Below are 26,474 nucleotides of genomic sequence, written 5' to 3'. Positions count from 1 at the left end.
GTTCCAAAACGAGGTCCGGTTTTGAATTGTCATCCGCGCGGTTTTTGCGTTCCGCTGTTAGCGCGTTCTACCTGCTGAGACGTTTCAGAAGTTTTCTTGAGAAGTCACAGCGCTATGCATCCGATTACACAATGAAGGGAGGGGTAAACAAACTCGTGAAGTTCGACAGATTCCCACGACACTAAAACGCGTGGGCAACAGCGTGAAACGAGAGGGGTCACTCCGACGGATTTATCGAGAATATGTAGCAGGCACTTTCTGAGTGTTGAGTGCAAGATCAATATTTTGAATAGTGTATAGTGAATTCAGCTGGTCGTTTTCATGCAGCGCAGTGTAGTGTGAGTGGTGGTGGTGGTGGTGAAACGGCTGGCCGTTGTCGGCCTCACAGAGGTGTAGTGTGCCAGAGGGTGTGTTCAGCCAAACGAAGAGCGAACGGAAGGGCCAATGGAACACGGCGCACGTTGGATCGTAGCGGTCGCGTGACACGCACACTCGAGCCAGTGCAACTTTTTTTGCACTACAACGACCAGCTGAATTCGCTATCATACGGACCCTTACCCTGAATCCAGATGCAAGCTCCTATGACTGTCCCTCTGTCGCGCAACAGCGCATGCGTGGTTTACATTGATCCTTGCGTTGTAAGCCGGCATTGGATTCTTGGCGAATTACTGGTGAACTGTTGTTATTCTTGGAGCCCCTGTGCACACCCCTAACCAGCCAGATTAGATGCCGAGCATCTTCGCTCATAAGGACGCTGCGATAGACGCCATGCGTGATAAAGGTGCCTCTCCAGCGGTAAGAATGCGTTCTGGTCTTCGTGAGAAAGACTTAAAAATAGCTACTCGTCATCGTGTCAGTATTGCGCTACTTGTGAATAGAAGTAGCGCATAGCGCTATTCCGTTACTGAGTTAGCGGGCAGAACACTGGTCTCACTTTGGCGTCACACAGACTACATGAAGCAAATTACTACGTACAGGAACAATGGGACAATCGAAGTTCAAATAAAAAAACATGAAATGGCGTATTGCAACTAATGCTGGTTGGGTAGTACGAACGGAAGGATATACATCTGGTGTAACGAACTGATGCCGCAAATACTTCCTGCATGACTTGCAGACTACACGCCGCAGTATGTTTCATCGTGTATGGTCTGTTTTCCTGAACGCATACGTCCTGACGGCAGCCTGACCTTTGATCGTCATAGTGTTCCATCCTGATGTGCAATACCTGTTCCTCGTCCAGACGCAGTCCAGTTCCATATCGCCCTGGCATGTTGCCCGGAGCACCTAAACGAGTTCAGAGTGCTCGAGTTCGCAGCTCCCGGCACCCAGCGAGCTCCTCAGAACCCATATTTTGAATCCATTTAAATCTTTTCGGACAAGGCTCTATGCGCGAATGACCTTACATTTGTGTGATATAACATCCATCCGCTACACCTCAGAGATCTTGGATTGCTCAGCACAACGTTATCAGTAGTTCCTTCAGCGAGAAGAGGCCATAACATTAGGGTGATATTGAGGCGTACCAGCGGCCATTAACTGTTTGCTACCACACATCCTTTATCGTTCCGCCCCCCCCCCCAAACTATGTACTACTTCACACAGCTGATTAATGTGTTTATGTCACCAGAACTTCTATTGAGGTACCAGGAGGGGCGGAGCCAGGTAAGCTTCTCGGGTGGGGAGGGGGGCACCTAAAAAAGAAAGGACGGCAGCGGGGATATGTAGCACGGCAGTCCGCTGAATTTTCATTTAACAGCGGGCACCACGGTACGCCTCTAAAGCCAGCGCTGATTGGAGGCACATTCAGTCAAAATAGTGTGCAGTTCGAAGGAGGCAAACAATGTTCGTGGCAGGATTGTTACTGGGCAGGACCGGCAGGGAGTGTTCTTTAAGCACTGTCGCGCGCTGAGAGGAGACGATCGTAATTCCACCTCGCCACGCTCAGGACGCATTCGTTTATTGGGCTCTAGTGGCATCTACGAGTATACGTCATAGCGTCATAGCCGTAGCGCCAAATTTTTGCAACTTTTCCGCCGTTGCGCGAAAAGGAGCTCGCTGTTTCGTCGGGAAAATGTTCGCTGGAAGAAGGGAGGCGGGGGGCGTGCCGATGTGTGTCTCCCCTCCTGCCCCCTGAATCCGACTGTGGGTACCAGTGCTGTTCTGGCGGCCCGTAGACATCGATGACGTGCCTTTGCTGCCACGAGCTGTTGCGCCGGCTGGTGAGTTCAGCCGGCAATGATCTGGGGTACGGTTCGAGAAGCTTCCGAGAGTAGTATAGAGCCGTTACGCACAACGACATCCTTTTTCTAATCCAGTTCTAGGAATTTCTAATCCACCACCCATTTCTAATCCAGGTGAAGCCAGGTCTAATCCAGGCTCCACCACTTCAGGTGATCCATCCAATTTCTATGAGATTGGCTACCCTTCATTGCCGCATTTGTTCATTCGCTTATAGACACCAAAATTATCTATTCTATTCAATTCTAATTTGGCTCATAGGCTTCCAAATCGCTCTTTTTTCTAATCCATTTCTAGGAATTTCTAATCTGCCACCCAATTCTAATCCAGGTCAAGCCACTTCTAAGTCCTCTGGTTGGTTGGTCACAGCTCCACCCCTTCATCCATCTAATGTCTATGTGATTGGCTACCATTAATTGCCACAACATCTGGTCACTCGCTCGTAGACACCAAAATGATCTATTCTATTCAATTCTAAGTCATAAACTTCCAAATCGCTCACCTGTCTATTGACCCAGGGGGTGGTCACTTCCATTCATTTCTAAAATCTAGTGATTGGCCTATTGGCTGCCTCTCATACATGCTCGATAGACTCATTTGTCATTTCCACTCTCTAGTTACTCGGTCACACTCTTTCAACTGCATATTGCTTCATAATTTCAACCGCAGCATAGACAACCGCTCATTGATCAATTCCATTCATTTCTGGGCCAGCTCACAGGCCCACCAAATTGCAGATTGGCTTGGGATGCTTTCTAGTTAAGCCAGGACAACGCTTCGGAACAGTAGGGACGTAGAAAAACACGGGAAATAGTTTTCAATGTTTATTGAGTACATCATGGCAGTCTCAGAGAGATTGTAGTTCTCTCTGGGGCACTTCCAGGCACACTGGACATTTCCATTAACATCCATGGCGTTTTTCGCATAAGTACCATGTGGATCACCCAGGCGTTCGTCCTTCTCCATCCACGGCTGAGTCCCAGACAGCACGCGAGAACAGCATGTCACAGAAGTATCAGTTCTCTTCCTGCACATCTTCTGGAGTGAAAAAAGAATGTTATGAGCTTCACTATTTGCATCATCCATTTAAACTTACCATATTCACAGCTTCCGTAAGGGTAGGATTCAATGTCATTGCAGAGGTATCGCTTGTCGTCATATGCCATCAGACTTCTTTTGACATTTCTGATGGTGTACATGCACTGTTTCTTTCCAACTATTGACACTTGCTCATTCGATACGCTCGTGTGATTGAACAAGGTATCGTGGTATGTCTCATGGAGGAGGTGCTTGCGTACAATATTTTTCTTTACCCCTTTAGCTCTTGCAATTTGCTTTTCTCCAGCTAGTTTGATAGAGTACATTTTAGCTTTCAAGCATATTACTTCTTCGATAGGTACACTACCAGTTTCGCTTTTGAATGCCCCAAGTCTTCCACGATTCTTTTCACTGTACAGTGGATGATCCCGATCAAAGGAAGACAAATCTAAGTGGTCGTCAGCGATCGCTCGTAACTGATCTTCGTAGTCCTTGCAGAATAGGCCGAGGATCAAAGAATCCGTGTCAAAGTAGCAGGTAATCACCGGACAAGTGAGCTTGCTCAGCAGAGTTTCGTAGTAGAATGAGTACATGGTTAATTTACTGAGTTCTAAAATCGTAAACCCAATCTGGAGCGGGAAATCGCATCGCACTTTTCTTTTGCGCATTTCGTACATGACACAATCTGGGGACAAAATTTCCATCCGCACGCATTCTGCCCGACTCCCGAGGCGACTCGCCGTCTCCTCATCGAAGGCTACTCGAATATCACGCATGTTAAATTTATTTAAAAGCGTTCTCCCGAATACCGCATTATTTGAGAGTTTATAGAAATTTTTTTCGAACGTTGTGCTCGAGGCAACGCGCCTGGCAACATTGTCCTCGATGTAGGGACGCAGGAATGGTGCCTGGCGAAATTTTAGGATTCGGTGAATTTTTGTCACCCTCATGCCCAATCTACAATAGAGTGCGAGCAACGCGTAATGAACGACGTACTCGACCTTGTCGTTGCACGTGAGCAACAGCTTTTTGCTGTTAGCAGGCTGATACATTAATTCTTCGAGAAGCCCTCGCTGGAATGGCGAGAGCCATTCCTTCGGGACGACTGCCTTCTCGGGAGCCAGGGGGAAGTATCGCGTTAGAGCGTGGATAGATTTTGGATACTCCAAGTCACATACGTACACATACCCCACCTCCGAATCCGTGGGGTGATGCATAAAATCCACGGAGCTAAAATCCTCGACCCATTCGAAATCACCGGCAGGGAGGTGCTTTATCATACTAAATCCGTAAAGATTGTTGCAATCTATGTATGACATGTACACCTCCTCTTGATCAGGATCATAGCCGCTACACAGAGGGTTATTGGCACGCAAATGACGCCTGCTCGCCTGACAGAGCCCGCCTCTAACGCCCGATTCGATGGTTCTGTACATTTCCTCATCGGTAATCAATTCCAATTTTGCATTCGTATAATTTAACGCGCATTGCCACGAATAGGATGCCAGAGAAACGCAATGAAGCAATTCCAATCCGCGTGCGCTGTAGCACAGGCGTCGGAAGTGCTGCATTATGTCTGCATGTAAGAGGGCATCCGTTTTCAGGTACAATGTGTTATAATCCCGTAAACTCGAGCACCCAAAATGTTCAAATACATGCACAGCGTACTGGTAGTCCTCATCGCTTACATCTTCCCCAGTTAGATCATTTCGAAAAGCGGATTTTTCTGGGAGACTCAACTCGTCGTACACTGCAAAAGAACTAAGGTAACTGTAAGGGAACACACCTTTACGAAGCAAAATTTTGTAGTCGTCTCCAAATACCTGCTTCAAGCATTGGAACGCCTCGGCTCCCCCCATGGACTTGACGGTTTCCACGAGGTCCCCCAACGACGAATTTAGGTACTGCATGGTATCTCTGAAGAGGAAGGTACCAATTTCGAAGGAACGAATTTTTTCCATGGAGCTGGCCACAATGAAGGGAGGTCGCTTCCACCCGAGAACGTGAAATTCCCGTAACAGTCCAGCCAGATCATAAGACAAATTGTGGACCATGATCGGCAATTTTTCTCTGGTAGTGCACGCGACGTTACAGGGGTTGCACAGTGTCGCGATATAATTTGTCTCACCCGCAGTACAATGCTTCGAATGATCATGATGCCGGACACGAGGTAGGTCTTCCGCGAATTCCCGTTTACAATATGCACAGTGGGTAGCAGCTCTGTGCTTGGCCTGTTGTTCATCGCTCAACACCATTGCAGCGGGGCAGGCGTTCAAGGCAATCATTTCATCACGCATTTCCATGAGTGCCTTCACACACTGCTTTGCCGCATCTTCCCCATGGTGTGTTCTAATGCGCATCACCTTTGAGTCATGGGTACGCACGAGCACAGCACAGAAGCTAGAGGTAATGTGACGTTGCATGCCAACACCACTGGGTGCGAGTACGCTCTCAGTGTCCAACGCAACGACATAGTTGTACTGTTGCATGTACTGTATTTTAGTAAACTCTACAAAATTTTTTCCCGGCTCGCAAAATTCCAACAGGATTTCATTTATGTCCGTGCAAAGGCGTCGATGTTTCGCCATGCTCTCTTCCTTCACGAAAAAGCGTGTGCAGCGTTCGCATACAAAATGGTTACTTCTTGTTGTCAACAAGCGTTCGAGGGACTTTATTCCAAAAAAATGCTCATCAACCTCCAAGAGATGAATTTTCTTTTCGAATTCCAGTTTTGCGGGTCGCGACACGTGCACTCCCTGATCGACATAGGCGTAAACATACACGGATATCTCGTTTTGGACTTCAAATTCATCCAGATCAGAGAATAAAACAGGGAAGCGGCTTGGCCACCAGTAATCTGCTGCATAATTTTCACATTTTTTCCACGAATTCCTTTGCTGTGGATGCAGGAGAGCGAGTGTATTGTATTTAAAACATTCACCCCCCTTGCGTGCTGGTAATTGGATATTCGTTAACACATTCCTGCGTTTAGCCAAATTTGTGGGAAGTACCCCATCGCATCCAAACTTTTTAGTTTTCACAGCGGAAATACACATTTGAACTTTTTGGACATCGGTGGATACAAACCCACTACCCTCACACTGGTAATTTTCAATGCGCCCGGTGGACTCCTGAATCGCGTCCATCAAAGTATTTGCAATAGCTCCGTCGCTGTGGACTTCGCGAGCAAGCGCCATAAAATGAGCTATGTGTGCAGTTATATCCCCTCGATTTTCTTTCATCATTAGAACGTCAGAACAAATGCAAAATCTAAAGGGTATTCTTTGCGCTCGCAAAATAGCAATTATATTGTGGAGGTGGTTCATTAAATATTGTCGCAAGTCCTCTACTCCCTGATCGTGAACAGATGCCAATAGCACAAACGCTTTGACGGTACCTCGAAATGCGCTATCAGTTTGAAAGAAAGGCAGGAAGGAAATGTCCACATAGGGATGTGATCGCTCGACGTGAGCATGCAATGTGCCAGGTGAAATGTCTGGAGAAGATGGTGAATTCTCTTCCGATGGCTCATCATCACCGATATCATGAGGATCAAAAAAGCAGAACACGCATCTAGGCACTGAAAAAAAAAAGAAGCAACACTAAGAAAACGTGCGCCACAGAGCGTGGATGAAAAATACTTACTTTTGAAGCGAGCTCCACACACTCCCGAAGCGATGCGAAGACTGCTGCCTCTTTACACATCCTCCCCACTTATATAGCGACGACCTCGCTGCATGCCCCAACATGCACGGGTGCGAGGAGTCATCATAGCATAAAAATAACTTGCTCTGCATGTTCAAGGTCGCAGCTTGCCCTTGGCTTCACGTAATGCTCCGTCCGCCTACACCATTGCCGCACCTGAGCGCAAAGTTCGCTATCATCACGTGTCATTCCGATATGCAAGTTGCTTCCATGATCAGGCGCACAACCATCCCTTTTTGTTCACAGTGGCTGTGGAATTTCAATAATATTACTTAAATGAAACAAGTTGCAGTGAAATGCAGATTCATCTCAGACAGGAATTTCTACCCTCAGCGTTAAACCCTCAGATACCATCATTTCTGCTCAAATAGCAAAATAGCTATGACTACAAAAATTAAACACATGCTAAGAAACTACCATCAACTGACAAAACACCCATTTCTGCTGTCAGATAATTATTGCATAATGCTACATGCACAGCCGCATCGTCGTAAAGAAACCACAGGACAAGGGTACACAAATTCACTTAAGCGGTGAGGGAAAAGGCTTAAGACCTCAGGAATAATCGCAGAGTCACCACACATCGCTACGCGGCCAGCACAAGATAACAACAAGATACTAATGGCGGGTAAAATCGTGACACTGCTAAACAAGCCCCAACATGCCATGATGACGTCACAAACCGGGAAAAAAGCACACACGCGCGCGCACACAGCAGCTCAGGAATGCACAAGGAGAGGTGCTTTATTGGAATTTCTACTCCTGGCTCAGACTGCTCCAATACCTATAACTGCCCGATTAAGCACTGCTTACGTCATCGAGCACCCAACAAAATCTAACAAACAAACAAACAAACCCACTTTCCATGATAGAACACTATTCAGCTTTACCAAGTGATTTTCTTCTGCTTTAGCAGTGAAAGAAGAAAAGAGCCATGAAAAATTACACGTACTTTTGCTTGAATAGCTATAACTGCAAAAAAAAAATAAAAGAAGAAAAAGCGAAGCACATGCTAATAAACCGGGAAAAAGGCACTCATTTCTGCTATCAGATAATTATTGCATAATGCTACATACACAGTGGCGTTGTCCCTGTGTAAAGAAAGCACAGGACAAGGGTGCACAAATCGAATTGGGAAAATCACTTCTACTCGCGCAGCATAATACGATATACGCTGATTTTTTTTTTTTTTTATGGGCGAAAATTGCAATAAGAAGCCACTGCTACGCAAGTGCAACAACCCTTATTTTTAAACCAACATTTCATGCAATACCACATAAATTTATCACTCGAGTCACACGAAAAGGCGTACACAATGTACTTACTGGTTAAGTGGGGTCACAGTTGCACACACACACACACACACACACAACACAGACACAACGAGCGACAGTGAAAAATAAGAAATTACACGCACTTCTGCGCGAATAGCAAAGTGTCAAGCATGACAAAACACATTTTCTACCACCAGAAAATTATTAAACAGAATAATACAATCTTCGCAAAAACTAAGCTTGTGTGGCAAACACACAACCTGAGGGACACACCCATTCACATCTGCTTTCTGAATTTGTTATACATGCGTGAGCGATTCGATAAGAATATAAAGCACGATGCTTGGAGAAAGCATATTTCATGTGTAGCTCAATCTACTCTATTGAAAATGCGATAAACCTTATTTTTCAAACAAAAAAAATCACAGTCGGCATAATATACGGCAATATCGGCAATATCACTGAAGTCAAACACATTGAACTTACTTGTCAAGTGGGGTCCCAGTTGCACAAACGCGCACGCACACTCACACATTTTTAGTGCCTCACAACGAGCAAAAACCCGAGGTCTATTCACAGCCACATAAATTCATATTATTCCTCACGTCAATAATTATCCAACCATCGTCAAAACGGGGAACACGCATATGCCAATGCGAAACAATAGGCCTTCCCGCCGGATGTAATACGATATCGCCAGTCGACCGTCCCAAAGCAGAAAAGAAACACAGCATCTCAGGAATGCATGTCGCCTATACATCCAAGAACAGCGTGCAGCAATTATAATACAGAATAGGATTCATTTCTTTGTACTTTTGTTTGCTTGCATATAAATATTTCACAAGAAATATTACAGAGTGTAAAAGGAGAACTGCATTCGCTACACCCTGCTCTTATCATTTTTAAACAAACCAGTTTTCATAACCACACTACCATTCACTAAATAGGGGAGTCACTAATGATTCAAATAAGATAAAATATCATTCCATCATCATTGATTGCAAACTTCACGCAAGAATAAGCAACTGCTGCGCGTCGTATTTTTCTTATAAGAAACATCAAATCTCGCAGTGTTAAACACCAACAGCAACGATTTTTTTGTATGTTGTATTTATTTTTGTCGTTTCCAGCAGCTCATTACTTTGTGCGAGTCATCAAAAATTAAAAATTTCTGATCCACTGCTGTTAAAGTGATAAAACAGTGTGCCTGCACGGCAAAACGATAACGGAGCGCGCGTCATTGCGTCAAGCGTGTCCTCACTGCGTGAACGGGCCGGGATGCGGCTCACGTGGGGGGCACACTGTTTTATCACTTTAACAGCAGTGGATCAGAAATTTTTAATTTTTGATGACTCGCACAAAGTAATGAGCTGCTGGAAACGACAAAAATAAATACAACATACAAAAAAATCGTTGCTGTTGGTGTTTAACACTGCGAGATTTGATGTTTCTTATAAGAAAAATACGACGCGCAGCAGTTGCTTATTCTTGCGTGAAGTTTGCAATCAATGATGATGGAATGATATTTTATCTTATTTGAATCATTAGTGACTCCCCTATTTAGTGAATGGTAGTGTGGTTATGAAAACTGGTTTGTTTAAAAATGATAAGAGCAGGGTGTAGCGAATGCAGTTCTCCTTTTACACTCTGTAATATTTCTTGTGAAATATTTATATGCAAGCAAACAAAAGTACAAAGAAATGAATCCTATTCTGTATTATAATTGCTGCACGCTGTTCTTGGATGTATAGGCGACATGCATTCCTGAGATGCTGTGTTTCTTTTCTGCTTTGGGACGGTCGACTGGCGATATCGTATTACATCCGGCGGGAAGGCCTATTGTTTCGCATTGGCATATGCGTGTTCCCCGTTTTGACGATGGTTGGATAATTATTGACGTGAGGAATAATATGAATTTATGTGGCTGTGAATAGACCTCGGGTTTTTGCTCGTTGTGAGGCACTAAAAATGTGTGAGTGTGCGTGCGCGTTTGTGCAACTGGGACCCCACTTGACAAGTAAGTTCAATGTGTTTGACTTCAGTGATATTGCCGATATTGCCGTATATTATGCCGACTGTGATTTGTTTTGTTTGAAAAATAAGGTTTATCGCATTTTCAATAGAGTAGATTGAGCTACACATGAAATATGCTTTCTCCAAGCATCGTGCTTTATATTCTTATCGAATCGCTCACGCATGTATAACAAATTCAGAAAGCAGATGTGAATGGGTGTGTCCCTCAGGTTGTGTGTTTGCCACACAAGCTTAGTTTTTGCGAAGATTGTATTATTCTGTTTAATAATTTTCTGGTGGTAGAAAATGTGTTTTGTCATGCTTGACACTTTGCTATTCGCGCAGAAGTGCGTGTAATTTCTTATTTTTCACTGTCGCTCGTTGTGTCTGTGTTGTGTGTGTGTGTGTGTGTGTGCAACTGTGACCCCACTTAACCAGTAAGTACATTGTGTACGCCTTTTCGTGTGACTCGAGTGATAAATTTATGTGGTATTGCATGAAATGTTGGTTTAAAAATAAGGGTTGTTGCACTTGCGTAGCAGTGGCTTCTTATTGCAATTTTCGCCCATAAAAAAAAAAAATCAGCGTATATCGTATTATGCTGCGCGAGTAGAAGTGATTTTCCCAATTCGATTTGTGCACCCTTGTCCTGTGCTTTCTTTACACAGGGACAACGCCACTGTGTATGTAGCATTATGCAATAATTATCTGATAGCAGAAATGAGTGCCTTTTTCCCGGTTTATTAGCATGTGCTTCGCTTTTTCTTCTTTTATTTTATTTTTGCAGTTATAGCTATTCAAGCAAAAGTACGTGTAATTTTTCATGGCTCTTTTCTTCTTTCACTGCTAAAGCAGAAGAAAATCACTTGGTAAAGCTGAATAGTGTTCTATCATGGAAAGTGGGTTTGTTTGTTTGTTTGTTAGATTTTGTTGGGTGCTCGATGACGTAAGCAGTGCTTAATCGGGCAGTTATAGGTATTGGAGCAGTCTGAGCCAGGAGTAGAAATTCCAATAAAGCACCTCTCCTTGTGCATTCCTGAGCTGCTGTGTGCGCGCGCGTGTGTGCTTTTTTCCCGGTTTGTGACGTCATCATGGCATGTTGGGGCTTGTTTAGCAGTGTTACGATTTTACCCGCCATTAGTATCTTGTTGTTATCTTGTGCTGGCCGCGTAGCGATGTGTGGTGACTCTGCGATTATTCCTGAGGTCTTAAGCCTTTTCCCTCACCGCTTAAGTGAATTTGTGTACCCTTGTCCTGTGGTTTCTTTACGACGATGCGGCTGTGCATGTAGCATTATGCAATAATTATCTGACAGCAGAAATGGGTGTTTTGTCAGTTGATGGTAGTTTCTTAGCATGTGTTTAATTTTTGTAGTCATAGCTATTTTGCTATTTGAGCAGAAATGATGGTATCTGAGGGTTTAACGCTGAGGGTAGAAATTCCTGTCTGAGATGAATCTGCATTTCACTGCAACTTGTTTCATTTAAGTAATATTATTGAAATTCCACAGCCACTGTGAACAAAAAGGGATGGTTGTGCGCCTGATCATGGAAGCAACTTGCATATCGGAATGACACGTGATGATAGCGAACTTTGCGCTCAGGTGCGGCAATGGTGTAGGCGGACGGAGCATTACGTGAAGCCAAGGGCAAGCTGCGACCTTGAACATGCAGAGCAAGTTATTTTTATGCTATGATGACTCCTCGCACCCGTGCATGTTGGGGCATGCAGCGAGGTCGTCGCTATATAAGTGGGGAGGATGTGTAAAGAGGCAGCAGTCTTCGCATCGCTTCGGGAGTGTGTGGAGCTCGCTTCAAAAGTAAGTATTTTTCATCCACGCTCTGTGGCGCACGTTTTCTTAGTGTTGCTTCTTTTTTTTTTCAGTGCCTAGATGCGTGTTCTGCTTTTTTGATCCTCATGATATCGGTGATGATGAGCCATCGGAAGAGAATTCACCATCTTCTCCAGACATTTCACCTGGCACATTGCATGCTCACGTCGAGCGATCACATCCCTATGTGGACATTTCCTTCCTGCCTTTCTTTCAAACTGATAGCGCATTTCGAGGTACCGTCAAAGCGTTTGTGCTATTGGCATCTGTTCACGATCAGGGAGTAGAGGACTTGCGACAATATTTAATGAACCACCTCCACAATATAATTGCTATTTTGCGAGCGCAAAGAATACCCTTTAGATTTTGCATTTGTTCTGACGTTCTAATGATGAAAGAAAATCGAGGGGATATAACTGCACACATAGCTCATTTTATGGCGCTTGCTCGCGAAGTCCACAGCGACGGAGCTATTGCAAATACTTTGATGGACGCGATTCAGGAGTCCACCGGGCGCATTGAAAATTACCAGCGTGAGGGTAGTGGGTTTGTATCCACCGATGTCCAAAAAGTTCAAATGTGTATTTCCGCTGTGAAAACTAAAAAGTTTGGATGCGATGGGGTACTTCCCACAAATTTGGCTAAACGCAGGAATGTGTTAACGAATATCCAATTACCAGCACGCAAGGAGGGTGAATGTTTTAAATACAATACACTCGCTCTCCTGCATCCACAGCAAAGGAATTCGTGGAAAAAATGTGAAAATTATGCAGCAGATTACTGGTGGCCAAGCCGCTTCCCTGTTTTATTCTCTGATCTGGATGAATTTGAAGTCCAAAACGAGATATCCGTGTATGTTTACGCCTATGTCGATCAGGGAGTGCACGTGTCGCGACCCGCAAAACTGGAATTCGAAAAGAAAATTCATCTCTTGGAGGTTGATGAGCATTTTTTTGGAATAAAGTCCCTCGAACACTTGTTGACAACAAGAAGTAACCATTTTGTATGCGAACGCTGCACACGCTCTTTCGTGAAGGAAGAGAGCATGGCGAAACATCGACGCCTTTGCACGGACATAAATGAAATCCTGTTGGAATTTTGCGAGCCGGGAAAAAATTTTGTAGAGTTTACTAAAATACAGTACATGCAACAGTACAACTATGTCGTTGCGTTGGACACTGAGAGCGTACTCGCACCCAGTGGTGTTGGCATGCAACGTCACATTACCTCTAGCTTCTGTGCTGTGCTCGTGCGTACCCATGACTCAAAGGTGATGCGCATTAGAACACACCATGGGGAAGATGCGGCAAAGCAGTGTGTGAAGGCACTCATGGAAATGCGTGATGAAATGATTGCCTTGAACGCCTGCCCCGCTGCAATGGTGTTGAGCGATGAACAACAGGCCAAGCACAGAGCTGCTACCCACTGTGCATATTGTAAACGGGAATTCGCGGAAGACCTACCTCGTGTCCGGCATCATGATCATTCGAAGCATTGTACTGCGGGTGAGACAAATTATATCGCGACACTGTGCAACCCCTGTAACGTAACGTGCACTACCAGAGAAAAATTGCCGATCATGGTCCACAATTTGTCTTATGATCTGGCTGGACTGTTACGGGAATTTCACGTTCTCGGGTGGAAGCGACCTCCCTTCATTGTGGCCAGCTCCATGGAAAAAATTCGTTCCTTCGAAATTGGTACCTTCCTCTTCAGAGATACCATGCAGTACCTAAATTCGTCGTTGGGGGACCTCGTGGAAACCGTCAAGTCCATGGGGGGAGCCGAGGCGTTACAATGCTTGAAGCAGGTATTTGGAGACGACTACAAAATTTTGCTTCGTAAAGGTGTGTTCCCTTACAGTTACCTTAGTTCTTTTGCAGTGTACGACGAGTTGAGTCTCCCAGAAAAATCCGCTTTTCGAAATGATCTAACTGGGGAAGATGTAAGCGATGAGGACTACCAGTACGCTGTGCATGTATTTGAACATTTTGGGTGCTCGAGTTTACGGGATTATAACACATTGTACCTGAAAACGGATGCCCTCTTACATGCAGACATAATGCAGCACTTCCGACGCCTGTGCTACAGCGCACGCGGATTGGAATTGCTTCATTGCGTTTCTCTGGCATCCTATTCGTGGCAATGCGCGTTAAATTATACGAATGCAAAATTGGAATTGATTACCGATGAGGAAATGTACAGAACCATCGAATCGGGCGTTAGAGGCGGGCTCTGTCAGGCGAGCAGGCGTCATTTGCGTGCCAATAACCCTCTGTGTAGCGGCTATGATCCTGATCAAGAGGAGGTGTACATGTCATACATAGATTGCAACAATCTTTACGGATTTAGTATGATAAAGCACCTCCCTGCCGGTGATTTCGAATGGGTCGAGGATTTTAGCTCCGTGGATTTTATGCATCACCCCACGGATTCGGAGGTGGGGTATGTGTACGTATGTGACTTGGAGTATCCAAAATCTATCCACGCTCTAACGCGATACTTCCCCCTGGCTCCCGAGAAGGCAGTCGTCCCGAAGGAATGGCTCTCGCCATTCCAGCGAGGGCTTCTCGAAGAATTAATGTATCAGCCTGCTAACAGCAAAAAGCTGTTGCTCACGTGCAACGACAAGGTCGAGTACGTCGTTCATTACGCGTTGCTCGCACTCTATTGTAGATTGGGCATGAGGGTGACAAAAATTCACCGAATCCTAAAATTTCGCCAGGCACCATTCCTGCGTCCCTACATCGAGGACAATGTTGCCAGGCGCGTTGCCTCGAGCACAACGTTCGAAAAAAATTTCTATAAACTCTCAAATAATGCGGTATTCGGGAGAACGCTTTTAAATAAATTTAACATGCGTGATATTCGAGTAGCCTTCGATGAGGAGACGGCGAGTCGCCTCGGGAGTCGGGCAGAATGCGTGCGGATGGAAATTTTGTCCCCAGATTGTGTCATGTACGAAATGCGCAAAAGAAAAGTGCGATGCGATTTCCCGCTCCAGATTGGGTTTACGATTTTAGAACTCAGTAAATTAACCATGTACTCATTCTACTACGAAACTCTGCTGAGCAAGCTCACTTGTCCGGTGATTACCTGCTACTTTGACACGGATTCTTTGATCCTCGGCCTATTCTGCAAGGACTACGAAGATCAGTTACGAGCGATCGCTGACGACCACTTAGATTTGTCTTCCTTTGATCGGGATCATCCACTGTACAGTGAAAAGAATCGTGGAAGACTTGGGGCATTCAAAAGCGAAACTGGTAGTGTACCTATCGAAGAAGTAATATGCTTGAAAGCTAAAATGTACTCTATCAAACTAGCTGGAGAAAAGCAAATTGCAAGAGCTAAAGGGGTAAAGAAAAATATTGTACGCAAGCACCTCCTCCATGAGACATACCACGATACCTTGTTCAATCACACGAGCGTATCGAATGAGCAAGTGTCAATAGTTGGAAAGAAACAGTGCATGTACACCATCAGAAATGTCAAAAGAAGTCTGATGGCATATGACGACAAGCGATACCTCTGCAATGACATTGAATCCTACCCTTACGGAAGCTGTGAATATGGTAAGTTTAAATGGATGATGCAAATAGTGAAGCTCATAACATTCTTTTTTCACTCCAGAAGATGTGCAGGAAGAGAACTGATACTTCTGTGACATGCTGTTCTCGCGTGCTGTCTGGGACTCAGCCGTGGATGGAGAAGGACGAACGCCTGGGTGATCCACATGGTACTTATGCGAAAAACGCCATGGATGTTAATGGAAATGTCCAGTGTGCCTGGAAGTGCCCCAGAGAGAACTACAATCTCTCTGAGACTGCCATGATGTACTCAATAAACATTGAAAACTATTTCCCGTGTTTTTCTACGTCCCTACTGTTCCGAAGCGTTGTCCTGGCTTAACTAGAAAGCATCCCAAGCCAATCTGCAATTTGGTGGGCCTGTGAGCTGGCCCAGAAATGAATGGAATTGATCAATGAGCGGTTGTCTATGCTGCGGTTGAAATTATGAAGCAATATGCAGTTGAAAGAGTGTGACCGAGTAACTAGAGAGTGGAAATGACAAATGAGTCTATCGAGCATGTATGAGAGGCAGCCAATAGGCCAATCACTAGATTTTAGAAATGAATGGAAGTGACCACCCCCCGGGTCAATAGACAGGTGAGCGATTTGGAAGTTTATGACTTAGAATTGAATAGAATAGATCATTTTGGTGTCTACGAGCGAGTGACCAGATGTTGTGGCAATTAATGGTAGCGAATCACATAGACATTAGATGGATGAAGGGGTGGAGCTGTGACCAACCAACCAGAGGACTTAGAAGTGGCTTGACCTGGATTAGAATTGGGTGGCGGATTAGAAATTCCTAGAAATGGATTAGAAAAAAGAGCGATTTGGAAGCCTATGAGCCAAATTAGAATTGAATAGAATAGATAATTTTGGTGTCTATAAGCGAATGAACAAATGCGGCAATGAAGGGTAGCCAATCTCATAGAAATTGGATGGATCACCTGAAGTGGTGGAGCCTGGATTAGACCTGGCTTCACCTGGATTAGAAATGGGTGGTGGATTAGAAATTCCTAGAACTGGATTAGAAAAAGGATGTCGTTGTGCGTAACGGCTCTATACTACTTCCGAGCATATCCGGCACTCCAGGACATTTTATTGTCGCCGATCAGGAGTCATGTAGCGGGATATGCGGCCGCCTCTACGAAGCCAGCAGAAAATCAGCATCTGCGAAGCGTCGATGTATCTTCTTTTTTCGCATAGCTCTAGCATATGTGAAATTACTCAAACGCAACATGACGCAAAATGCACAATATTTGTTATGGTTCCAGTGTTTTCCTTATAGTTCTGCCACTCCGTGGAAAGCGATCGCAACTTGCAAGATACGAGTAAATGTTCGCTAGATCTTCGCCCTTCAGAATTTTGTAACGCTTCCACTGCCTTGCACTACCAAATGTGTATTCCTCGATATGTATAGGAGTAATTGCTTGCAGCACATAAATCAGGGCCTCTGGTGAAATGACCAGCGAAGGAAACATTTCACCTGATGCATGGGCGCAGAAGAATACGACGAGTCGTCATATTCTTGCAGTAGCTAAAGCTATCCAGCGAGCAAATGGCTGAATATTTGCTCACAGCTTTGCATTTGATGGTTGTGTTGCAGCATGTTGATTTTTACGCGTTGTTGTGTCGTGCGACCTAACGGGTATTTATTTTATTTATTTACACAATACTGCAGGCCACTAGGACCCCAGCAAGAGTGTATTCGCTCTACAAATGTACACGAAATAACGAATACAGAAAAAGTGACGCAAATACAAGCTATATCAGTTACATACGTACGCCAGTACGTCCTGCGCTATCTCATTCCAGTCTTCGATGGCTCTTGCAAAAATTTGGGGCGGGCTCAGCAGTGTCCGAGCCGTAGTGCTTTATATGAAAACGTCACGACCTCCGATTCCTTTGCTCCTTTGCAGAACATAGACTTCATTCCTTTATTCATTCCATTCATTAGTCATTTATCAATAATAACATTTAAGTCGGCGCGCGCCGTCTCCCGTTGCCGCTGCGCCTGGGTTTCTCTGGCGGCTCTGACTCCACCACAGTGCAGATCCCCCCGTCTGGATGCACTCCATCGTCTTTGTAGGCCACTTTCACACTCGCACAAGTCGAAGTTTCGCCGCTGGTAGAGGGTAAGGGGCCGCTGTGCGCACCGCCAGTCGAATTTGCCTCCGCCGCTGGTCTTCCTGGATGCTCCCGTAGCTCTCTCGCTTTGCTCGTTGCTCGGGGCTGCGCCCTTTCTTCTGATTGCCGTTTCCTTTGATTCTGATCATAGTTTAGTTTGACATATGCCTACATTCTGGCAAATATTTCAACTTTGCAAATTTATAAAATGTTTGTTGTTGTTGAAACCGATATCGTTTTCCAGTTAGATCCTCTCAAGCGCTTTGCAACCACACCTCGATCGGCGTCCTAGCTTCACGCGTTCGCGAGACTGCTAGACTGCGCAAGGTACGCGTACCCTTATATTTTCGTCCCTCTCGCACGCGCCCGTCACACCCAGAGATTGCGTGAGCCGTCGCCGTCGATCTTGTTAGCTAGAATACTACACGTATAAGCCATCTGGATTTAGCCGGTTGTTTGCTGTCGGTTTACTGCCCACTGAGTTATAGCGTCATAATTTCGTTGCATCGTAAATTTTGACCTAGGTACAAAATCAAACTTAGACGTGTTTACGTCAAAATGAGCTCTGAATCTGTTGTGCAAGCGTATACGGGCGTTATTTAGGTGCATGTTTGACATAAACAACATTTCCCTTACAAAAGTTGGCTTTTCCTGTCTATAGAATTCCTGACTTCGTTTTGTTATAGGAAAATTTAATGAGACAGGTATGAGACAGGTATGGTCACATGTTCAGGGGCTGCAGGATGACGCAACGATTATGTACAACGGTTATTTACAACATGGTGATCGATGAAATGATATGATATAGTTCACGGCGGCGTGCCCTTGATCGTAACGCAGCCACCTCGGGCTGAAAGCGACGGATGGAAGCGCCATCGACGAAGAAACCTGTCATCTCCAATAGCGAACAGTTCCCGCTGCAACTCAGTAGTGAGCAGTATGCGCGCTCTCCGCACCAAGCAAAAAAAGGGCACATCTCGACGACGTTGCGCGACTGCCTTACAACGAGCCTCCCAAAGCACAACCGCGCCGCAAGCTGTGAGAAGTACACTAAGGCGGTGTGGGTGACGTTGGTTAAAGCGCACTGGGCATACTATGTTCGTGCTTCGTCGGACAAGGTTCCAAAAGACGCGAGCAATGCGGCAGGCAAACAACACGTGCATGTTTGTCTCACGTTCACTACAGTAAGGGCACAGATCTGTCGCTGTTACGTGCCACGAGTGCATCATGTACAGGCTGCTGCGATGATTGCGGTACAGCTTGGCGATGGCACTGATGAGCCATCCACCACACGGTCGAATGCTTTCTTCTGGTCAAGTGAAAGTAAGCAACCATCCGGTACACGTGGAGTGGCGTAGCTCAGTGCGTCTTTCAGCCCTGACAGCGCGGTGTACATCGTGCGGCCTGGCACTGAACAAGTCTGAGAATGGTGGATTACTGCCGGGAGAGCATTTTGGATTCTATTGGTCAATACGGAAGTCACTATCTTGTAATCGCTGTTCAGCAGCGTTATTGGCCTCCAGTGTTCGGGACTACCAAGGTCGCCGCTTGTCTTCGGGAGCAAGACTATATGTCCATAACCAAACGACTTCGGGAAGTCGGCACGTTCGAAAGCCCTTCGAACAACGTCGAAGAGGAACTCCCGAATGCAAGGCCAAAACGTAGCATAGAATTCGGAAGAAAGCCCATCAGGTCCTGGACTCTTGCCAACTGCCGCACATCGGACCGCCACTTCGTTTTATAGACTGTATGTAGTATCTATCCACTGCTACTTTCTATCCACTTAATCTAAAGTCCGTCCAACTCCAAACTGTATAGAAGTCCTATTAACAAGCTATGACTTTTCTAACCAGCGCTGCTTTCTACTTTCTATACACGAGTTGTATAAACATTTTATACACTTTCTACAGACACATGTATATACACAACTTCTCGATAAGTTGTGTATATACATGGACCGTTTATTGCGAGTAAGAGAGGGAAACCCGCGAATATGTGGCACTGCGTATGCTTGATTTTCTATGGACCTAATGAGTGTCTCAAACCAAAATACGTAAGAAACACAGATGTTATGTTGGATGGTGAATTAATACTCCAAGCTACTCCTCACTTCACCGTTGTTTGTACGTGTAATTGAATTAGTCTTACACACGTCACCCTTCGATTTGACTTAAAGGCGCGCAAGACTCTCGGATTCGCGGGACTCTCAAAACTAGCACTATACAGTATCTGTTCTTACTTAGGGAGAAAGCGTGACTTCCTTTCAAGGTGCGCTTTTTCAACTTCGGAGCCCTGGTACCTTTTCTTTTTTTGTTTGATTGTTTTTCGATTTTAAACGCATTGTCTGTTTTTGGAAGTCCGGGAAACCAGCAAAGAAAAGGAGCGGGAGAAAATGAAATGTGTGGTGGCAGAGGTTGACAAAAAGGAAAAAAAGTATGCCAGAAGGAAAAACTCAAAACCTGTGGTTTAGGAAGTAATTCTTTTGGCAGTAGTTAGGATATCTATCAGATTCTATAGAAACTGTATAGACAGTAGATAAGTCATTGCGATTTTATATACAGGCTGCGTACCTACTATGTATATAGAGCCTCAAATACGCGTGTATAGACTGTCCATTGGTGAAATATATAGTCGTTCTACAGAATGTGGTGTGCCAATTATCAGTTCGTTGTCTATTCAAATGTGTTAACAACGTGTATAGGATCTCTATAGACAGACTAAAGATTCGTAGGTGTCTTGTGTATAGAATATCTATAGACAGTAGAAAACTTTTTTGTAAGGGTTTTGACATAAAACAACAACGTCATGACACAAACCGCACGTATGTCTCGGATAAATACTCATGGCGAGTATACCTGGCTTGTGGTTGTACAGTAGGTACATAAATTTACGTCTAGCGCATTTCCTTCGATGAGCCAACGATACAATCGACTTCGGGTACACGATGCGATTAGCCTTTAATGGCGATTAATACGATAGCCTTTAAATAACAAGCCATGGTAATTCTAAGTAAACCGGAACGAGGGCTTTAAAGGTTATCGTCCTCTGATCTTTGAGGATTCAAAATGGTTTCTTCGAGTTCTACAAACTTTTAGTAACATCCGACGATAAACCGTTTATGATCCGGAACAGCAGGACAAACAAATCTTCCGTAGCTAATGCTCTGCTTGTCTCGCCACTGCGGACGCCGAAGAGCTTCACAACAGAAAGTTCTCCCTCAGAAAGACGTACCCATTGTGGGACTCCAGAGAGGCAATCTGAAAAGACGCGCCAATCTTTCCAATACCGAAGAGAAACAGCGAAAGGCTTCAAGGGGGAAAGCAGCTAAAGTTCCTTTCCTAAATAATTCTTAAATCTTGCTCACAATGGGTTTCTTGCAAACAAAGCATTGTTCACGAAGAATGTGCTGAACGCAATGACGCGGCGAAAGCTGGCAATCTTGGCTGAGAGTTGGTTGTGTAAGATACAATTGTACGAGAAATCTGGAACGAATAGATAGCGTTTCGCGTGATCCCTTATCCGCATTTTGTAATATACAGTGAACCCTCGTTATTATGACCATGGTCGTTCCCGAAAATTTTGGTCATAATGCGGAATTGTCATATTAAAGGGGGGATTTGCAGAGGTTTCACAGCATTGTTCCCCAAGAGTATGGTCGTAAAGCGCGTATGTCAGATTATCGGGGGTCATATTAACGAGGGTTCACTGTACGCACTTCTACAAATTGATGCTACATTAAAAGCTCTTTAATGCTGGGCGTGTCATTAGATGCCAGGGGAACATGCAGTTCGGATCTGGTCGTGAGGAGGTCTAACGGATGACATTTGTGAATAAAATCCACCGAGGACGTCAGAGACGATATGCGGTGCAGTCGGACTAGAGTCACGAAATAAGCTACGCTTCAGAGTATCGACACTGAGTTCCAAGAGCGAGCATGCGCCATCTTGTTTCTGCGCCACGCTGCCCACGCGCATTTTAGCGCACGATGCCATCTATCGTGCGCGGGTGAAATGTTCCTTTCGTTTACGAGCATCAGTTGACGGCCTTGAGCTCACCTTGACATCTTCTGGACGCTCTGGTGGACAATACATGGATTATCGCACAACAATCATACACGCTTAACTATCCCACAGGGAGTATTATGTTAGCCGTCTTTGATCCTCAACTGGGGATGGTACCGGTGTGGTGCGGAAACAATATGGCGCTCCTGCTCTCCCTTGGACCTCAATGTCGATACTCTGAAGCGAAGCTTATTTAGTGACTCCAAGTCGGACCACAGTGGTCAGCGCCGTTTGGAAGTGGACGTTGATACCTTTGCTGTTGATTTGTCGCCATTTTTTAAAAGCATTCCTTACAGCCCTCTGATAATAATGCTTACAGCAAAGCGTGAGTTTGATATTCAGGAGAAGGGTATTCCGGAGCTCAGTATGGACTTTTATTACAACTATGATGCAGAACTTTAGTGTCCACTGTGCTCCAGAAGCATTTTCGTCGCCAATTTTCATTACTTAAATATAAACGCCTTTATGTTATCGTCATTTCGTGTTATCACATCATCGTCCTGTTATCACATCAGTTGCAATTTTTTTGCTGAAGAGACATTTGTCGGGCCACCAAATAGAGTACTCTTACTGTCGACGTACAGCCTGCCAGCGGTCATCTACATCTAGATTGTTCAAGCCAGTAGGCAGGGGTACGTTTGACATTCTAACTTCTTCGTTTTGTTTTGTTTCTTTGTCTCTTCCTCTCTCTCTCTCTCTCTCAAGCGGCGGCTGGCGAACAAGGTATTGGCTTAAAACTTTGACAGGTTAATGTTTCTGTATACGTCAGTGAATCAGTTTTCGAGTTGAATAGAATCCAATTCACGTAAAAATGCAAATTGCATGGTACACCATTGACCAGGCAGACCGCTCAATGTCTCTTCGATTTGAGCTGCACATCCGGCGCTAGTTCAGGGGAGGGCAGAGCTGGTGCAAGGGTTCAGCACTAGCGCTGCGCGGTCGCCTCCGAAACGACGAAGCGAGTGCAGTTGCAGGCTGGTCGCCTGCTTCCTTGCAGAAAGGGAAGGGAGACCGGAAGAAGTCGTGCTCCTGCCTTTCATGAGACATTGTGGGCAGATACTAAGAACACGATTTGTTTTTCCTTCTCTGTTCTTTGTCCCCTGTAAATAAATTTTTACGAAAACAAAAGGTCTTCGGCTGTTCCAAAGCTTACAAATCGGAATCATCCGTCCTATTATATCTCAAAATATAACCGCATTATACCCACGTGTTTATCGCGACTACGCAACCCCACTGACTGGTGCCCCGGCGCACATGTCAACCGTCTTGCTGCAAGGAAGGAACTGTCAGCGTTACAGACATCCATGCCACCGACGCGGATGAGCGTCGTCTGCTCCGCGTGCACTTGTACTGCACTTCCTATCCAGCAAGTGCAGGCCTATCATGAACTCGAGCGGAACTAGTGCTACACTGTTACAAAACGAATACGAGAGTGCAGAGGGCGCGGGCGGCACTGACAAAACGGATACAGAAGTGCTGCACCGCATGAACTGGTTCAGAGAGTGTAGCCAAATCGAAGAGGCCTTATGTGTTTCAGTTTTTTTTTTTTTCATCATACCATCGGAAAGACGTGGCCATCGTGGTATTGGATGAGAATACCAAAACCGAAAGGACAAGACTGTCATCATCCCCGCTGTCCCCCCCTCATTCCTGTTGTCCTCTCCTCATCTGTCTGCGTCTGTATAGCCACAGTTGCTTTGCGGCGCTAACATGGAAAGAAAAGTAACAGGAACCGAGCCGGAAGTGAGGGTTAGGTTGCCATACTGCACGGAAACTGTACGAGGAATCAAAGCGGATTATTTTCCTTTATTTCTCCTCGCGTCCACGTGTAAGCGAAGGCTAAGGCAAAGCCCGTCAGCTGTTTCGTCTTGATACACGTGGCGTCAAAAATCCTAAAAGCCAGCGAGGGTAAATTAGTACATAATTCGGTTTTCTCGGGTGGCCCCCAGGGAAAGAAACTCTTCGTCTTTTCTTCCTGATTCTCTACCTCAACCTGCTTGTAATAAAACAGCTGCATGAAAGTGACTCAGCAATAACATGATAAAAAGGAAAATGTTATTGCTTTCTAACGCCGCGTTCACGAAGGGACAGGTACGTCGCCAGATGTGAAGAAAGTGCATTCAAAGCAACATCTCTAACTGGGCGCCGTTTCTTCTTAGGATGCGTACGCGCATCGTATATTCTTGAGCGAAGAGGAGATTCGTTTTATATCCATTCTTGCATATTTCGCGCTTCACATATTTCAATATCAAACTTCAATCGAAGCGTCAATTCTCTGCACTATTTACTGTGCATGCCCAATGACTTTCCACCCATCATTTCAATCTTTGTATGAGGTCGCACTCGCAGTCTCATTTCGATAGCCTGAATATCAACGATTGTACACTTTGGACAGAGATACAGATGCAAGAATTTTGCCTCAAGGCACGACAGGAACTATAACAGTAATTTCTTTATACTATATATACTTTTTGTACATGATTCTAGTTTTACATTGAACCCTGGAGCACAATGGGGAAGCTTCTCATATCCAGAAGCCCCATCCCGTTCGTCTACGTATGTAATGTGCAGCGAAAGTTTCTTTCTAAATGAGCCACTATATACTAAGGGACAGCTCTATAAGGATAGGGGACAAGGAATAGCGCACATACGACTCTGTAAAGACGCTCAGTCTGATTATTGTGTTTTCAAGATTCGCATCACACAAGTCGGCTTTCACATTCCGTGGTATTATTTATTTCTGTGCGCAGCGTCGCATGAGGTTCACATAACTCTGAATGCCTATATCGCACTTGCGTTATAGAACGGCTCAGACCGGAAAGTCGACAGCGTAAAAAGAAAAGAAAAAAAAGGAAGCTGGTACTTGGTGCTCCAGCGAAGATGTTTGCACACCCAAACAGTCGAACACAACACAAAACCTCACGGAGCCTAAGAACATGACATCCTCTTTCTGTGTCCAGTCACGTGACGTCTGTTCTGCTCACCTCCTCTCATGGTGGTGGTGGTGATGGCGAAAGGGCTTGCCGTTGTCGGCCTCACGTATGTGGGCAACGTCACGACTGACGCCCTGGGGAAATGTGCGTCCTGGGCTGACTTCTAGGGGAACTGTGCCGACATATGTCTGAAAGCGTCTGAGGAAAACCCAGGAAAAACCCCAGACAGCACAGCCGGCACCGGGATTCGAACCCGGGTACCTCCCAGTCTCGACGTGACATGTGACGTCCTCTCATGTGGTGCTGTTCCCGGAACGATTTCTTTAAAGGATGGTCCAACCGAAAACCGCGAATCCTCGAATCCTAGGCAGGGATTTAAGGTTCAGGAATCCGAATCCCAGTCCCAAAATGGCGAACCGAATCTTTCGAATCCACCAACCACGTTTGTCTGTTTCTTTTTAAAATCGGTGCCTCCGGAGTCCGCCGAAAGCGTGATTGGCCCCGATTTGAGGAACCTGTCGAAAAAGTTCCTGATCACACCTCCGTCGATAGTAATGTCAGGAAGCCTCTTCAGCACATCGGGTGTCGTCGGTGATAAAAAAACGCAGTAGGCTAGACCCTGAGCGGGTGAGAATTAGTGTCGATGTTTTTGAACAAAAATCTGCATTAATTTAAAACTTTCAGCTGTGTGTTCTTGTTTGTTTGTTTGCATGGCTCTTCACGAGTTCAGGCAGGGACTCCTAGATTATATGTTTAAAAGTAACATGGTTTTGCTTTTGATTGTTTCTTAGTTTTAGGGAAAAAAATCGGACTCGAGAGTTTATGTATTTCCTGTAGTCGACGAACAACAAGCTAAATAAATTACATTTAAGAAGTATATGGTTATGTTTTCTCCTGAAAGTGATCCATTATTTAATTTGTTTTTTCATTAAACAAAGATATCAAATTCTGCTTCAAAACACTTTTCAGTAGAAGTGTGTTTTTCCTGGCTTTTAAAACTATTTTTCAATAAAGGATTCGAAGTATTGGAGATTCGTAAGGTTTGTGGATTCGCAGAACTTTCATTGGATTCGGATTCGGAAAATTCGGGACTCGTCCCATCTTAATTATCTCTGAAATGTTCTCATTCACAGACAAAGCTTTTGTAAACATTTTTCTTCCTTTCTTTCCTCTTCTTTATTTTCTTCACTTTTTCTTTAGAAATGTCGACTAGTTTAATTATTAGTACCGGTCCACATTCCTGGACCGGAGGAATCCTCTTCATCGCAGGTGCAGATGACCATGTAATGATCCGAGCAAATCTAAGGACACGTAGTATTAAGTATCTTAGTACTTAATATCAGAGGTAGAAAAATAAATTAAGAAGTGAGTCGCGCATTAAGAAGTGTCCTCCGAGGGCATGAAGTTCACCGTCCCCTTTGTCTTCTTTTAAGAACCACGCGTCGTCCTAGGTTTCGTCCTAATCCAATTAGCGACACGTACGAGGTCCCTGTTGCGAAGGAGCGACTACGCAAAAAAGTCACAGCCAAATTTGTTCTGCTGACGACACGTTCGTTAAAATGCGAAACAACGAACTAAAACGTCTAACGGGGCCCATTGGTATTCCTAAAACATACTAAGATCGCTAGAAACCACCAGGAAAACGACAAACACACACATACAAGGTGTTTCAGTTAAAT

The 26,474-nt window shown here is 45.0% G+C and overlaps 2 protein-coding genes and 1 long non-coding RNA gene across 3 annotated transcripts in view; 1 reads left to right on the top strand and 2 right to left on the bottom strand.

Moving 5' to 3' along the window:
• LOC135396123 (uncharacterized) overlaps window positions 1-26,474 on the bottom strand; it is a 289,187-nt gene that overhangs the window by 197,660 nt on the left and 65,053 nt on the right. The gene's annotated exons all lie outside the window — the stretch shown is intronic.
• LOC135396120 (uncharacterized) lies at window positions 3,053-5,141 on the bottom strand. The gene is made up of 2 exons (XR_010423314.1): window positions 3,338-5,141; window positions 3,053-3,279 (listed from the first exon to the last, which is right to left on the bottom strand). It is a non-coding gene; the product is annotated as an uncharacterized LOC135396120 (long non-coding RNA).
• Window positions 10,125-15,962, top strand: LOC135396119 (uncharacterized). The gene is made up of 4 exons (XM_064627158.1): window positions 10,125-10,275; window positions 11,875-12,090; window positions 12,156-15,677; window positions 15,736-15,962. Coding segments are annotated over exons 2-4 (3,546 nt in total). The 5' UTR covers window positions 10,125-10,275; window positions 11,875-12,089; the 3' UTR covers window positions 15,759-15,962.

Source organism: Ornithodoros turicata, chromosome 5 (genome assembly GCF_037126465.1).
Source record: "Ornithodoros turicata isolate Travis chromosome 5, ASM3712646v1, whole genome shotgun sequence".
Lineage (NCBI taxonomy): Eukaryota > Metazoa > Arthropoda > Arachnida > Ixodida > Argasidae > Ornithodoros > Ornithodoros turicata.
This window is presented reverse-complemented; position numbering and strand designations above follow the sequence as displayed.